The sequence below is a fragment of the Seriola dumerili genome, unplaced genomic scaffold, assembly GCF_002260705.1.
Source record: "Seriola dumerili isolate Sdu_G_001 unplaced genomic scaffold, Sdu_1.0 BDQW01000024.1, whole genome shotgun sequence".
Taxonomy (NCBI): Eukaryota; Metazoa; Chordata; class Actinopteri; order Carangiformes; family Carangidae; genus Seriola; species Seriola dumerili.
This window is the reverse complement of record NW_019174279.1, coordinates 324,914-338,881: the sequence shown is the minus strand read 5'-3', so window position 1 is coordinate 338,881 and position 13,968 is coordinate 324,914. Positions and strand designations below refer to the sequence as shown.

The 13,968-nt window shown below is 43.0% G+C and overlaps 1 protein-coding gene across 4 annotated transcripts in view; it reads left to right on the top strand.

Moving 5' to 3' along the window:
• LOC111234467 (LIM domain-binding protein 1-A-like) overlaps positions 1-12,930 on the top strand; it is a 16,106-nt gene extending 3,176 nt beyond the window's left edge. The window contains exons 1-11 of one of the 4 annotated variants that reach the window (XM_022762592.1): positions 4,470-4,755; positions 7,150-7,252; positions 7,930-7,974; positions 8,223-8,298; positions 9,289-9,391; positions 9,708-9,880; positions 9,967-10,089; positions 10,231-10,308; positions 10,435-10,558; positions 10,749-10,897; positions 11,921-12,780. In XM_022762592.1, the coding sequence (XP_022618313.1) occupies positions 7,233-7,252; positions 7,930-7,974; positions 8,223-8,298; positions 9,289-9,391; positions 9,708-9,880; positions 9,967-10,089; positions 10,231-10,308; positions 10,435-10,558; positions 10,749-10,897; positions 11,921-12,145 (1,116 nt within the window). In that variant the 5' untranslated portion in view covers positions 4,470-4,755; positions 7,150-7,232 and the 3' untranslated portion in view covers positions 12,146-12,780. Of the gene's footprint in view, positions 1-4,469; positions 4,756-7,149; positions 7,253-7,929; positions 7,975-8,222; positions 8,299-9,288; positions 9,392-9,707; positions 9,881-9,966; positions 10,090-10,230; positions 10,309-10,434; positions 10,559-10,748; positions 10,898-11,920; positions 12,782-12,804 lie in introns of those variants that run through there. The other 3 variants (XM_022762607.1, XM_022762600.1, XM_022762584.1) reach the window with 3 other exon arrangements.
• The last annotated feature ends 1,038 nt before the right edge of the window (positions 12,931-13,968 follow it).

The window sequence follows — 13,968 nt, the reverse complement described above, 5'->3', positions numbered from 1 at the left end:
GGGGGGGGGGGGGGGGGGGGGGGGTCGCGGAGTGGAGATGAGCTGTAGTGATGTCACATCTGCTGCAGGCCGACAGGATGGCAGAGGAAAGCTGGCATGTGCCACACAGGGGGAGGATGGGGAGAAAACTAAATGCGTGGGAAGGAAGAAAAAAAGAGAAGGATTTTCTATCAAAGCGCACCTTTATTTGTGAGAGACGTGCAAGTTACAGAGTCTTTAAACATGAAAGCAGATCTGATACTGAGGTAGAACGTGACAGTAACAGTGCTCAGATTGAAACAGAGCTGTGCTGAAAACAAACGGTGTGAGGACAGCCGCAGAGTTGTTTGAAAGCTGCGTGCTGTATTTCTGTGCCACCTGTGTATGTGGCTTCAAGGCTGTTTAAGGCTCAGGATTGTTGTGTAAATATAAACCATCATTAGATGATTAAATAAATGTATCTTGCTTGTTTGGGCTACTGGTTGGTGTCAAAGATGAACTGTGCAAACAGACCATGAATGGTACCCGCTGGATTTGATGAAGAATATGCAAATCATGTTGACATTTTTGCTTCTATTAAGGGGATTTCTGGACAATAATTTCAGATTTTTGGACAATAAAGTCAGAGCATCAGGAGTAAATAGATGATGTCTGCAGGTGGAGTTGCAGTTTGTGGAGTTGGTTCATTTGTTTGGAGGTGACTCGTTGGGTTTATTGGGAATTTATGTTTGAGATGTGACATTAAAATAAGCATTATCTGAATGTAGGCCATCATGTTGTGAGTTAGATAAAGTGTCCATATTCTGGTAAAATCAAGTGCTGTGTCATAGCTGTTCCATTATTCATTATCTGTGGAGCAGCTCCAAGATTAGTCTCTAAATAACATCATGACTACAGTCTGTCTCTCTGTTGTTTAGTTTAAGAGGAGACATTAAAGCTGAGTTGTGCAGGATGATAAGGATACAATTGTAAATTTCATTTTATGGTGGGTTTACACAGACACATTATAGAGGTTTTGCTGAGACATTTTTTGCAGGACACGTCATTTCGTTCCCTGGATGTTAGCACAACAAGAGAAGCAGTAAAAATGACAGTTTTATAAATGGGGTTCACTGCCCGAACCCACAGTTTAAACTGCACGAGATCCTATCTGTCTATCTACAACAACAATCCTTTATGGCGTATACCTTAGGGATTGGCTAATTCTGTCTGGATTCAAACCAGTGACATCTGTCATTGCAAATGTCCACATCGTCAACCGTCGAACTGACATTCACACTCTAGCTTTCTTTTGTTATCCTTCAATTTATCTTGAACACATGCTGTTTAACTTCCTCCTGTCAAGCCACAGAAGCATCCTCTGGGTGCAGCCTGCGTTAGTTCTGTCTGCCGCTGTGTTGCTATCACTACCAGTCAGGTGTCACAACAGTTTCCCTGACAGGTTTGTGCTTCCACTGTGGCGTCTAGAAAAGCAGCAACAGGGATCTGAACATGCTGTTCACCAGCTCTCTCTTCAGATTTTCTTCAATCTCACTGTCATAAGTCTGCGTGCACACAGTATGTCTGAAGGTTTTGTTTTTTTTTGGTTGATTTTTCTTTTTATATTTAAGTGTAAAAGTTGTCTAACTGTACCAGCATTTGAGTAATGGACCAAATAATTAAAAATCTGACCCCTTTTCTATTTTTCAGTAATATAGACCACATTATTAATTTAAATGACAATGCGTGAAAGGCATTTCAGTGGGAATGCTACGCAACGAGCCCGAGATCTATTAATACAAGTGGGTACATCAGATCTTGTGTAGTACAAGACCAGCTTTCTGGTGACTAAAATAGGACTTAGCTCTCGTGTATATGACTGCCATATTCTGATTCAGCCTTTAGTGTTATCACTGCCTACCAGCCCTGCTTGCCAGGTACTCTGTGCATGTGTGTACTAAATGTGACTCTTAGTGAATACAAATGAAACAGGATTCACTTCTCAGAAGAGAAACACTCCCACTGTAATGCATGAAGTATTCCATATCTTGTGCCATATTATCAACACTTCATTTTGATCCATCTTTATTAGTTTCATGTAATAATACTAATGCAGATTAGGCAGACTTCATTCTCTGTCTTAAAATATAAGAACTATTATGGATGTAAAGGTTATTGATTGATATAATCATGGAATAGGCAAATAAAGCTAAAGATCTAACTGCATGATAAAAATGAGAGATTTCATACTTTAAAATGAAAAAAAAAGCTATATTAGTCGTGACTAAACTCCTGGAAGTTCATTCTGTTGGATTCTTCTCTGTTCTGCTCTGAAGCATGAGGAAGATGTTCGCAGCGTTTGCCAGCAGAGGGAGATGCTGTTCTATCACGTCTCCATGTGTCAGTCCATCAGCACTGAACAGACATGAACAGACAGCAGACTGGGGAATCACTGTTTCCAACTAGATCTGGGCTCCTAGATCTGGGCTTGTGTTATAACAAAATGCTTTTTTTTTTATTTCCCCTGCAACTGTTTAATTATTTATTTTCTGTCATAACCACAAAGGCAGATGTCTTGATTGGACCACCGATATTTTACCTAGAAAGAGATTTTGAGTTGCATCTTTTTCCACAATTTAACAGAGTGATGTAACAAGAAAAGACTGACAACATTAAAACACTGGAAGAAATATATTCCACCGGTGTCATTACAACATGAAAATCCAGGTCCAAGCAGTTAGATGGATTGTTTAATTTTTCATTATGATGTAGCTCACAATTCACACTAGATATTTTTGTGGCATTGTCTCCTTCAATCTGAGCGGTGAACACAAGCTGAAGCTGATACTCTGTTCTGTGCCTGACGTGTGGTTTGTGCATTAAGAGTGACTGGTGTGGGTCAGATGTGTTTACTCTCTCAATGAAATGCATCGCTTTACTTCTCTCATCTGCGCTCCTGGCTTATATAATTCTACAAGCTGACTGGTGGCTCAAGTGAAAGCCTCAACAAATTGAGCTTTAAATGCACTTTGAGACCACTTCAAATATATTTGCTTGTAAACATTAGAGTGGTTATTGATTAAAAGTGAGGCTGCAGATTATACCCTTACATAATCTCGGGCTACGACAGGCTCAAGACTGTGGTCTAAAGGATTTGAGTCATCAGCGAAGGGAATCATTTTTCATGAAGCTTTACAAAGTTGGCTTGAATTAAACAGCATATTTAGGTAACAAGTCAGTGTCACAGATTTACTGAACAGTGTAAACAGAACGCCTGAGTTACACTCGATGTATTTAATAAAGGGTCAGTCAAGGCAAAATTTTTTTAATTTTGTGATTGTTAATGTCAGAACAGACTGTAACTTACTAGATGACCAGTGCTAGTTCAAATAGTTCCAGCAGCCCTAGCGAAATAATTTCACTATCCCCTTATTCACCGTCACTGATTATTATAGACTGAATAAGGTTCAAAGCCCCTGTCATAAAAAAGCTTCATAAATGCACCAGGTTGGAAAAATATTCTCACACACTGCAGATTTCACAGGATATAATCCTGACAGTTTTTGTCCAAGACAACATAAGATAAATGTTATATATCCTGGAGGAAGTTTTGCATGTATGTACAGATTTAAACTGACCCAAAGTTGCAAGTAATTCCAGGCTGAGGGATGACTGAAGATCATTTCATGTCTGAGGGGCATCACATCCAATGCAGCACTTAAATAAATAATACTGAACCTGGGGAACAAGTCAGTCCTGTAAATGGGCCTTGTAGGTCCCAGAGTTTCTGTTAAGTTGATATTTAATGTGGCATGGTAGAAGCCTCGAAAGGGCTTCATGTTTAGATTTATGGCAGTCTTCCCTCCAAACAGACATGGGTGGGGCCCAACTTTATTATGCACAATGACATTTTAAGACTGTATTTAAAATAGGTCATAAATTATAGAGCAGAGTAGAGTATAGAGTTATAGTTTGAATTTACGGGTCATCATGTCTGTCTGATACTTGCTTCAATGAAAAAACAAAGGGCTACTAGGGTCACTCATTATAAACTCTGTCTGTTCAAACTCAACAAACAAATGAATTATAGTGAAGATCTCTAAGTGTCCGAAAACTACCTAATATGTCAGGTGTAGTTGCATTTCGTAGAATGATGCTGTGACAAAAACATGAAGCCATTTGGTTTTGAATGTTTAACACAGTGTAAACATCATATAACTTCAATGAAGAGCTGGAACAAGCTGATACACAGCAGAGTATGACGCTGTCAGACTGTAAAATAATATTTGTCTATCCAATATGGATGTTGAATAGGCTGATAGCTGTTAACTGTTCCTAACAGTTGGGACCCACCTTGAATCACTTTGGGGGACACTGGGTCCTGAACAAGACAAACTAGGGGCCCATGTCAGGGAGGTAGGCCCGTGTTTGTCCCGGTCTGTGTGTCGGGATGGGCGGAGGAGCTCTGAGGAGGCGGGGCCTTTGTTTGTTCGTGTCTCGGCTGGCAGGAACAAAGGGTCCTGTAGTAGTAGTAGATAGGTAGCACTGTCCTCCGTACAAATGATATTTAAAACATATAGTCGGGGGTTGCAAATTGACTGGAACCAAGGGAACTAGCGGGAGCGTTTTACTTACCGTCGCTTGCCGTCTTGTTTGGGATCGTAGGACTGCATTATTAGCGGCCGGCGCTGGAGCTTTCCCCATCCAGCCGCTCCGGCTAGCACCGAGGCTAGCTGGCTAGAAACACCGAGCGGAGGTGTTGAGCAACACCGCGTTTCGGTGGACCTTTCTCTGCAGGTAACTCAAACTTACAACCGCTCTACTTTTGCAGCACCACTGGTTCAAAATAAACCGCTGAAAACTGTTCGTAAACAAGCACGGGAAATTAGTAGTGGACGGCGCTGATAACGGTTGTTTAGCAACTAGGTTAATAGCTTAGCAATGGCATCCGTCCTCCGCAAACGGTTAACGAATGCGGCCCTTGGGTTCAGTTTACGCCCGGTCCTGTATGGTAAAATAAACACTGGCTTACTTTTAAATGTCCACGGTGCATGTCCACACATCGAGCCATAAGCAGAGGCCAATAAGCAGAGCAAGTATGTTGGGAGGCTTTGCACATTGCTTTGGATGTTTTACTGGCTGAGGGCCAGCCCCTGGATGCAGCTCTATTGTTCGCAATGAACAGTTTGGGCGGACTAAAGTGCACCAGTTTAATTTATTTAAAGTTAACTTATGAGCAGTCGTGCATCAGAAGCTCTCATCTGATTTTACACAGGTTCCTAAATGAAGCTTGCTCTCAGACTGCAGTCAGGCTTATTCATCTGTATTTGTCATGTGTACTTAAACCCAAGACGCTTCCCTGATCCTGTCTTTCATGAAGACGTTATGTTTGGCCCGTGAAATTATTATTACATAGATGCTTCTGTTTGACTGGGACCTGTAATCTGCAGATATTGTGTCGATAGGTTAAATTTGGTTGACCTTACTTTATTTGGGTGGGAGTGTATATTAGTGTTTATTAGTCGTGAAAATGATATGCCTGTCAGCAGTTTTGCAGATTGTTTCAGAATATGCAGGTATTATATATTAGAGATGATATGATACATCTTTATTTGACAGCAGACATCGTGATTAGTTTTAGTGGAGGAGTTTTATTGTGGAGGAATTATTTGTTGCAGTGGAATTTGTGTTTTGCACAATGTTCATTAGCATCAGACTGAACAAAGACTTATCATATAGGGTTGAATGCTGTCTGGGGCTAATGGCTGGTGCTGTGTTGGGGGGGTGGGTCTATAGGTCAGAGGTAATGCGTAGAGAACCATTGAGCAAGTTCGCCCCCATGGTAATGAGGAGGAGAACATGACCTGCCATGACTCTCTCGGGTATACTGAAGTAAGGAAGAAAGGGGTGAAAGTGAATTAAGGAGGAGTTGTAGTTGTTGAAGGAGCCGAAAGAGTTCACACAGGCATATTTAACCACAACTCGTGCCCCTCTCCCTCTATTTGTGTCTGTTGTGACTTTAACCACCACGATTTGTGGATTGGTCTGTCTGTGGGGCATCCATCAGTTCGCCGAAAGTGATGTGAAAAGATAAAAAAAAATAAAACATCCCAGTTAGGTTTGATCCTGCATTAAAGTGACCCCTGTTGGGAGTCCCATGTTTCTACCCCTTGTCTGTTTTGATTTGTTACAACTACCATTTCATATGCCAAGCTGACAGTGACTGACTGCTTTGCATAAATTGTGACTAAGTCAAAGTAACAAATTAACATTTCGTTACCTTCAAGTACCTGTTGGGAATACCTGATTTACAAGTATGCATAAACACCATTATCAAATGGGCATACACAGAAACAGTCAGGATCTTGTATGATCCAACATTTCTTTACCCTGTTATGAATGTATCACTATCACATATGTTAAATTCCTCTAGATAACTTTAATATTTTTCTGTATCTGTGCTAAAAAAAAATAGGGTAACTGCACAGTGGTCATGGGGGGCCAGTCTAGGTCAAATTTCTTGGAGTTGTTTTTCTCAGTCATCCCAGTCTGCCACTGTGTCTGAATGTGTATAAAATATCTTTGGTTAGACCTCATTACACACAGTCGCTGTCTGTGTGAGGTCTCATTGAGTAGAGATGCAGAATAGATGTTTTCTCAGAGCCCTGAATTGTTTGAGCGTGAATTCCTTATCTGGGCAGACAAGGGTTAACAACAGCTAGGGTAGCCAGTGGGGGGATGGGTAGAGGAGGCAACTAGAGGGGGAGAAACACACAGTACAGAGCAGCATGGTTAGGCTCACATTGGGCTGGATGTGGAGGGTTCCCTGTAATGGTACGGATGGTACAAGAACACAAAGAACATGCCAGACCATCTCCTCTCCTAGTATCCTCCCATTTCACTGATTGTTTTCTCAGATTTTCTGCAGGCTAATAAATATTGCTGTGCCCCCCCACCCACCCACCCATGATGATTTGTTTTCTTGTCCATTTACCAGATTGAAGATACATTAGATAATGAAAGCAGCAGGAAATTGTTTTGGCAGCATGCTTTTATTTGAGTAAATCTCGACAAAATCATCCCACATTAGATTACTTAGATGATGCTGTGATTTGAATGAGCTAAATCTAAATCTCCTCTAAATCTCTGCTCTTTTTCCCCCCTCCTCCTCTGCCCTGTGGTTGTGTGCAGGCTGTTCGTCAAAGTCATTCAAGCTGTACTCTCCTAAGGAGCCCCCCAACGGCGGCAGCTTTCCCCCCTTCCACCCAGGCGCTATGCTGGACAGAGATGTGGGGTAGGTCTGGGTTATACTGTCAGGACAGGAGATGCTCTGTGAAAAGGAAAATATGTCTAAAACTAGGGCACCTTTTGCATTAATTTAGTCATTAAATCTTGTAATTTATTACGTTTCTGATGTCTCCTTTTTACGTCTTGCGTCTTAATTTCATAATTTGTTGCTTTGACCTAGATATTTTTTAAAGAAGAATACAACACATCTATTCGAGATATTGATTTGTTTTTATAAATAATGTTCTGTATTGAAGTTTTATGATTAATATTTTGGTGTGTTTCAAAGCATATTTTTCAAATCAGGCTGTTTGATCATCCCATCTTTGAAAGAAATGAGAGTTGACTACACAGAAACATGCTGGTTTTAAATGTGTTGCCTAAAATAGCAAAAATGGAGAAGAAGCAACATATGGCTTAATTAAAAGTGTTCTTATTAAATGTATTCTTGTGTGTTGCGAGTGCTGAATATTTTCACTTGTTTTTCTGTACCTCCCTGCTCTATCTTTACCTGAAACTCCATGTTAGTCACGTAAGATAAGGAACTGGCTCTTAGCAGCTCTGAAATGAAATGAAAGATTTAAAGGGCATGTCATGTAATGCATTTGCCATATAGAATGAAAAGCTGATCTTACTTTGGTTTCTTATAAAAATAGTTGCTGATTATATTTTTTTCCCTCCTAGGCCTACACCCATGTACCCCCCCTCATACATGGAGCCTGGAATGGGGTGAGTACACTGATGCTTTAATAGTGAGCATATATTTGTGGTTTGCCCTAGCTCGGAAGTAATTTATAAAACATTTATACTGGGTATAATACCTCTTTTCATGTTATAAATGTAAGCATTAAATTCACCTGCGATTAACTTTAGTATGAGCCTGCTCTTGGCTCATACCATTTGTTTGCACTGCGGGTGTGGAAAAGTCACTGAAGCAGCTCAAACTCTGGAGTGTTGAATGCTGTTTTCTGTTTCAGGAGACCCACACCGTACGGGAACCAGACAGACTACAGGATATATGAGTTGAACAAAAGGCTACAGAACTGGACAGAGGTGAGAGTGACGTCATCATTTACATAGAGTGTAGTAAAATAATTTTCATTTCATTTTCAAGTTGGTTGTTATTACCATCTGCAATACGTGCTTCATGCTGCAGCTTCTGTGAACTACTTACTCTTGACATGTTTCCCCCCCAGATGCTGTTTTTGTGTAGCTAACCATGCTAGGGATTTTGTGGGAAATTAAGATTGAGAACTCACTGACTTAATTTACATTCAGAGTCTAATAGGATTATCTGATCAACCAGGCTAAAACATAATTGGAGTGCCAACTGAGCGCGCAACTGAGTAGCCGTTACAAGCCTTTCTTTGCTGTGAATGTCAGTCTGCACACCAGAACAAATACAGACACTATAACCTGTCTACGCTGGAGGGATGTCAGTTGCAGTTATATTTAAGGCCAAGCACAACGTCAGATATTTGATTGAACTGCATGCCAAATACTCTTTGAGGAAACGTTCAGGGCCGCTTGCGTGCCTCCCATGTTGGGTGGATGACCATCATAAAGCAAGAAGCGATTAGGGTAATATAAGTGGTACATTTTAGGAAATAGGAATTTCTGCTTCTTCTTTTTCTGCAATTATGAAGTGTTTTTAAACATCAATAATGTTTATTTATTTATATTATCTTATCTCAACTTCCTCACCTGTCTGTAGCAAACACAACAGCTATTGTTTTTGATAACTGACATTTACTCCTACCAGGGTTGAATATAAGCTGGTATTTTTTTCTTCTAACATGTGACCCATTTAGATTGTTTTATTAAACTCAACCTGAAGCAGAACTGTTTCATGTTAACAAGGAGAACATTAACATCTATTCTGTCTTCTTCCTGTTTTAGACTTGATTGATATGTTTTATTTTATTGTGATTATTATTAAGTTAAGATTATCAAGTAAATCGGCTCATGTGCCATTTTCACAACATTTTCCTTTCAGATTTATAGGAATGAAAAACAGAGTAATCGTTCTTCCTCTGCTTTCAGGACTGTGACAATCTCTGGTGGGATGCCTTCACCACAGAGTTTTTTGAGGATGACGCCATGCTCACCATCACTTTCTGTCTGGAAGATGGACCCAAACGATACAGTGAGATATTTTTATTTTAAAAACAGAACCTTGAGTTTCAGGTGCAGGTATTTTCGGTTTATTATTAGGAATGTTAATGCAGTGTGATCTATATCTCATCTTCAAATTTCCATATATTTTTATCTTAATATTTTGAGTTTTCAAATGTGCTTGAGAATTTAATTGTAAAATAAGCATTGGCATAAAACTGTTAGTAGCATAATGTGTGTCCTTTCTGCTTTATTTTCGTCCTGTAACCTCCCACATTCCCAATGTGGGTGATTCTGTTTCATTTTTTTGGTATTCATTTTAATTGATGGATCGTTTTTGTCTGCAGCCATCGGCAGGACGTTGATCCCACGCTACTTTCGAAGTATTTTTGAAGGGGGCGCCACTGAGTTGTTCTATGTTTTGAAGCACCCAAAGGAGTCCTTCCACAGCAACTTTGTGTCTCTCGACTGTGACCAGTGCACCATGGTGACCCAGAATGGCAAACCTATGTTCACACAGGTATGGTTAATGTCAAACAGAATAAGTCTTTGCTCCTGTAGCTGGCGTCATGAGCTCTGACCCCTGATCTCCCTCCTGTGGATAAGGTTTGTGTGGAGGGCCGTCTGTACCTAGAGTTCATGTTCGATGACATGATGAGGATCAAGACGTGGCACTTCAGCATCAGACAACACAGAGAGGTCTTACCAAGGAGCATTTTGGCTATGCATGTGAGTTCCAGACTCAAAAAAAAAAACACACACACACACACACACACACACACACACACACACACACACACACACACACACTCAAAATGCACATCCTGTACGTTTTAATTATTCATCTCTTCTTTTAACTCAATCACGCAGGATCCCCAGATGCTCGATCAGCTGGCTAAAAATATCACCAGATGTGGGCTGTCCAACTCCACGCTCAACTACCTCCGTGTAAGCAAATTTCCATGTCATAATGTTATTCTTTTTTTAATCATTCAGTTCACCCCAGCTATACATTCAACAATCCGCTAACGCTACTTCATGCCTCTGTGGTTCCTCTCTTTGTCTCCCCTAAAGCTATGTGTGATATTGGAGCCCATGCAAGAGTTGATGTCCAGGCATAAGACCTACAGCTTGAGCCCCAGAGACTGCCTGAAGACCTGCCTCTTCCAAAAGTGGCAAAGAATGGTAGCCCCTCCAGGTAACACACACTTTTGATATTGCCAGTGGCATTTACAGCAGTGTGGCCCTTACATTCATAAAGTCATGGAGGACCCACAAAGAAATCACACTGCAGTTACATGACTTTCTCAACAGGGCTGAGAAATAACAGATTTTTAGAGAGTGAAATATTCGATCATGATATATCGTCTTCCCTTCTGTATTTGTAGCTGAGCCAGCCAGACAAGCTCCAAACAAGCGGCGGAAAAGGAAGGTGTCTGGAGGAAGCACCGTGAGCTCCGGCGGAGGCAGCAACAACAACAGCAACAGCAAAAAGAAGAGTCCAGCCAACAGCTTTTCACTCTCCAGCCAGGTACCTGTAAGCATTACATCTGCTTGACCTCTATCTGCACCTCCAAGTTCAGCTGAGCAAGGCATGGGAGGATGAGATGGAGCGGTGCGGTGTGACACGGGGGGGGGGGGTTGGGAAAGGAAGGCAAGGAGGTTAGAAAGTTATTTGCGGGCGTAGGGGGTGGTAGTTGGGGTTGGTACTGTGCCAAGGAGTAGGTATAGCAGCAGGTCAGGGTAAAGATAGCTTAGTGAGGCTTCTGGAGGTGGGGTTTGGATTCAGGTGTGGTGGTGGGGGGTAGGGGTTGATTTGTATAATTCTACTGAGGATTATTAGATTTAGTAAGTAGATCCCCTCATGTGAACCAGTGATGGGCAGTCCCTGGTCCTCTGGGGCCACAGGTTTATGGGTTTATATAGAGGGGGCACAAGTGACCTCCATCTCTAAGTAATGGTTACTATATTTTGGGGCCATGGGGTAGGGTTACCTTGCTCTGATTTCCAGTGGGACAGTTAGGTTTTCTCTCTAAATCCGCTGTATCAACTTTGGTTGTAGAGTTACCTCTAAGTCTATCAGAGCACACGAGTCACACAGCACTGCTGTCTTTGCTTACTTGGTTGCTTGATTGAGTGAACGAGACCCGAGGTGGAATGAAACCCCCCCCCCACTCCCGTGATGCAGCACTCAAGGATCAGGGATGCCCACTGCTGGCCAGTAGGGAGGGCCCCTCGACCCTGGTTCTTGGAACAGGGGCAGGGTGTCAGGGCCACATGGACTACTGAACTGTCAGGGATTATGCCCTGGTAACACTAATGCCTCAGGATTTTAACACTTGGGTTCCTTTGGTCCCTAAAACGTAGCTTGAAGTATCGATTATAGTGCATTTCATTAGTCAAAATGAATTTGTAAAGCTGGAATTGAACCCAGTTTGATCGCATCTAGACCGTAGGAAAAAAAAACGTTACAGTTACAACCCGTCCGTGCAGCCAGTCATTCCGCGAACCCCCCTGTATTATGGGGATAATATGTACCGGCCCTTGCTGTCCCCTTTAGGACGTGATGATGGTGGGAGAGCCCACTCTGATGGGAGGGGAGTTTGGTGACGAGGACGAGCGTCTGATCACGCGGCTGGAGAACACGCAGTACGATGGGGCGAATGGCCTGGAGGATGAGGACAGTTTCAACAGCTCGCCTGCACTGGGGGCACACTCGCCCTGGAACAACAAAGCCCCCTCCAGTCAGGAGAGCAAGAACGACAACTCCCAGTCGTCCCAGTAGAGTGCTGAGGCCCCAGTCAGCCCCTTTTTCATTGCTTAAAAAACTACTGGGACCCACCTGAGCCAACACGCTAGCGAGAGGAGTCAGGGAGGGTGGCCTCGAGCACTTGTGTTCAATGAATTTTTTTGTTTTGTTCCGTTATGTTATTTTTAAGACAAAAGGAGAGTGATCAGGGAAAGGGATGATAGCTGATGGACTGATAGAGCTCTTTGCTGTCACATGAAGGACAGGGTCAGTAGAATCCCACTCTCGCTCCCTCACATTGTTGCACATGACCAGTGGTGCTCAGCCTTGGCCCTTGTCTGCTCGGCTCCAGTCAGTCCTCTTAGATGTGTGGTGAGGCTGGCGGGGTGGCAGTGTGTGTGCGTGTGTGTTTATACCCCCCCATCATCGCTCACCACAGTGTTTGGGCCAAAGTTGTGGCGTGTCCTGATGTCCGAGTGCTCGCCATGGCGACCATGTCAGTGGGTTCTTGTTCCAACCTCGGGTCTCTCAGGCGTGCGTTTTCCTTGACGACGCACCTCGTTGTTTCTGTTGTGCTCATTTCACAGGGAAGAAATGCTTAACTTATTTTTTTGCAGGCTGCAGAAAACTGTGTGCACTCTTAGTATCGAAATTCAACGTTCGGTTTTTAAAAACTCAATTATTTGTTTTTGTAGGACCTGGTTGGAACAAAAACCTGTACAGTGCCGGAGCTTGAGGACCGGAGTTGAGAACCACTACGCTAAATCTTAAACACACACACACACACACACACACACACACACACACACACACACACACACACACACACACACCGATAATATGTACCGGCCCTTGGCTCTTCCCCTTAGGACGTGATGATGGTGGGGAGAGCCCACTCTGAGGGGAGTTTGGTGACGAGGACGAGCGTCTGATCACGCGGCTGGAGAACACGCAGTACATGGCGAATGGCCTGGAGGGATGGGACAGTTCAACAGCTCGCCTGCACCTGGGCACACTCGCATACAACAAACCCCTCACAGTCAGAGAGAGAACGACCAGTCGTCCCCAGTAGAGTGCTGAGGCCCCAGTCAGCCCCTTTTTCTTGCTTAAAAAAACTACTGGGACCTCACCTGAGCCAACACGCTAGCGAGAGGAGTCAGGGAGGGTGGCCTCGAGCACTTTGTTCAATGAATTTTTTTTGGTTTTGTTGCCGTTATGTTATTTTTAAGACAAAAGGAGAGTGATCAGGGAAAGGGATGGTAGCTGGATGACGTGATAGAGCTCTTTGCTGTCACATGAAGGACAGGGTCAGTAGAATCCCACTCTCGCTCCCTCACATTGTTGCACATGACCAGTGGTGCTTCAGCCTTGGCCCTTGTCTGCTCGGCTCCAGTCAGTCCTCTTAGTATGTGTGGTGAGGCTGGCGGGGTGGCAGGTGTTGTGCGTGTGTGTTTATTTACCCCCCCATCATCGATCACCACAGTGTTTGGGCCAAAGTATGTGGCGTGTCCTGATGTCCGAGTGCTCGCCATGGCGACCATGTCAGGTGCGGTTCTTGTTCCAACCTCGGGTCTCTCAGGCTCGTGCGTCCTTGACGACGCACCTCCGTTTTTCTGTTGTGCTCATTTCACAGGGAAGAAATGCCTTAACTTATTTTTTTGGCCAGGCTGCAGAAAACTGTGTGCACTCTTAGTTATTCGTAATTCAACGTTCGGTTTTTAAAAACTCTCATTATTTTGTTTGTAGGGACGCTGGGCTTAGCAGAACAAAACCCTGCGTACAGTGCCGGGCTGAGGACCCGGTGAGAACCCACTACGCTAAATCTTAAACACACCACACTACTACCACAACAACACACA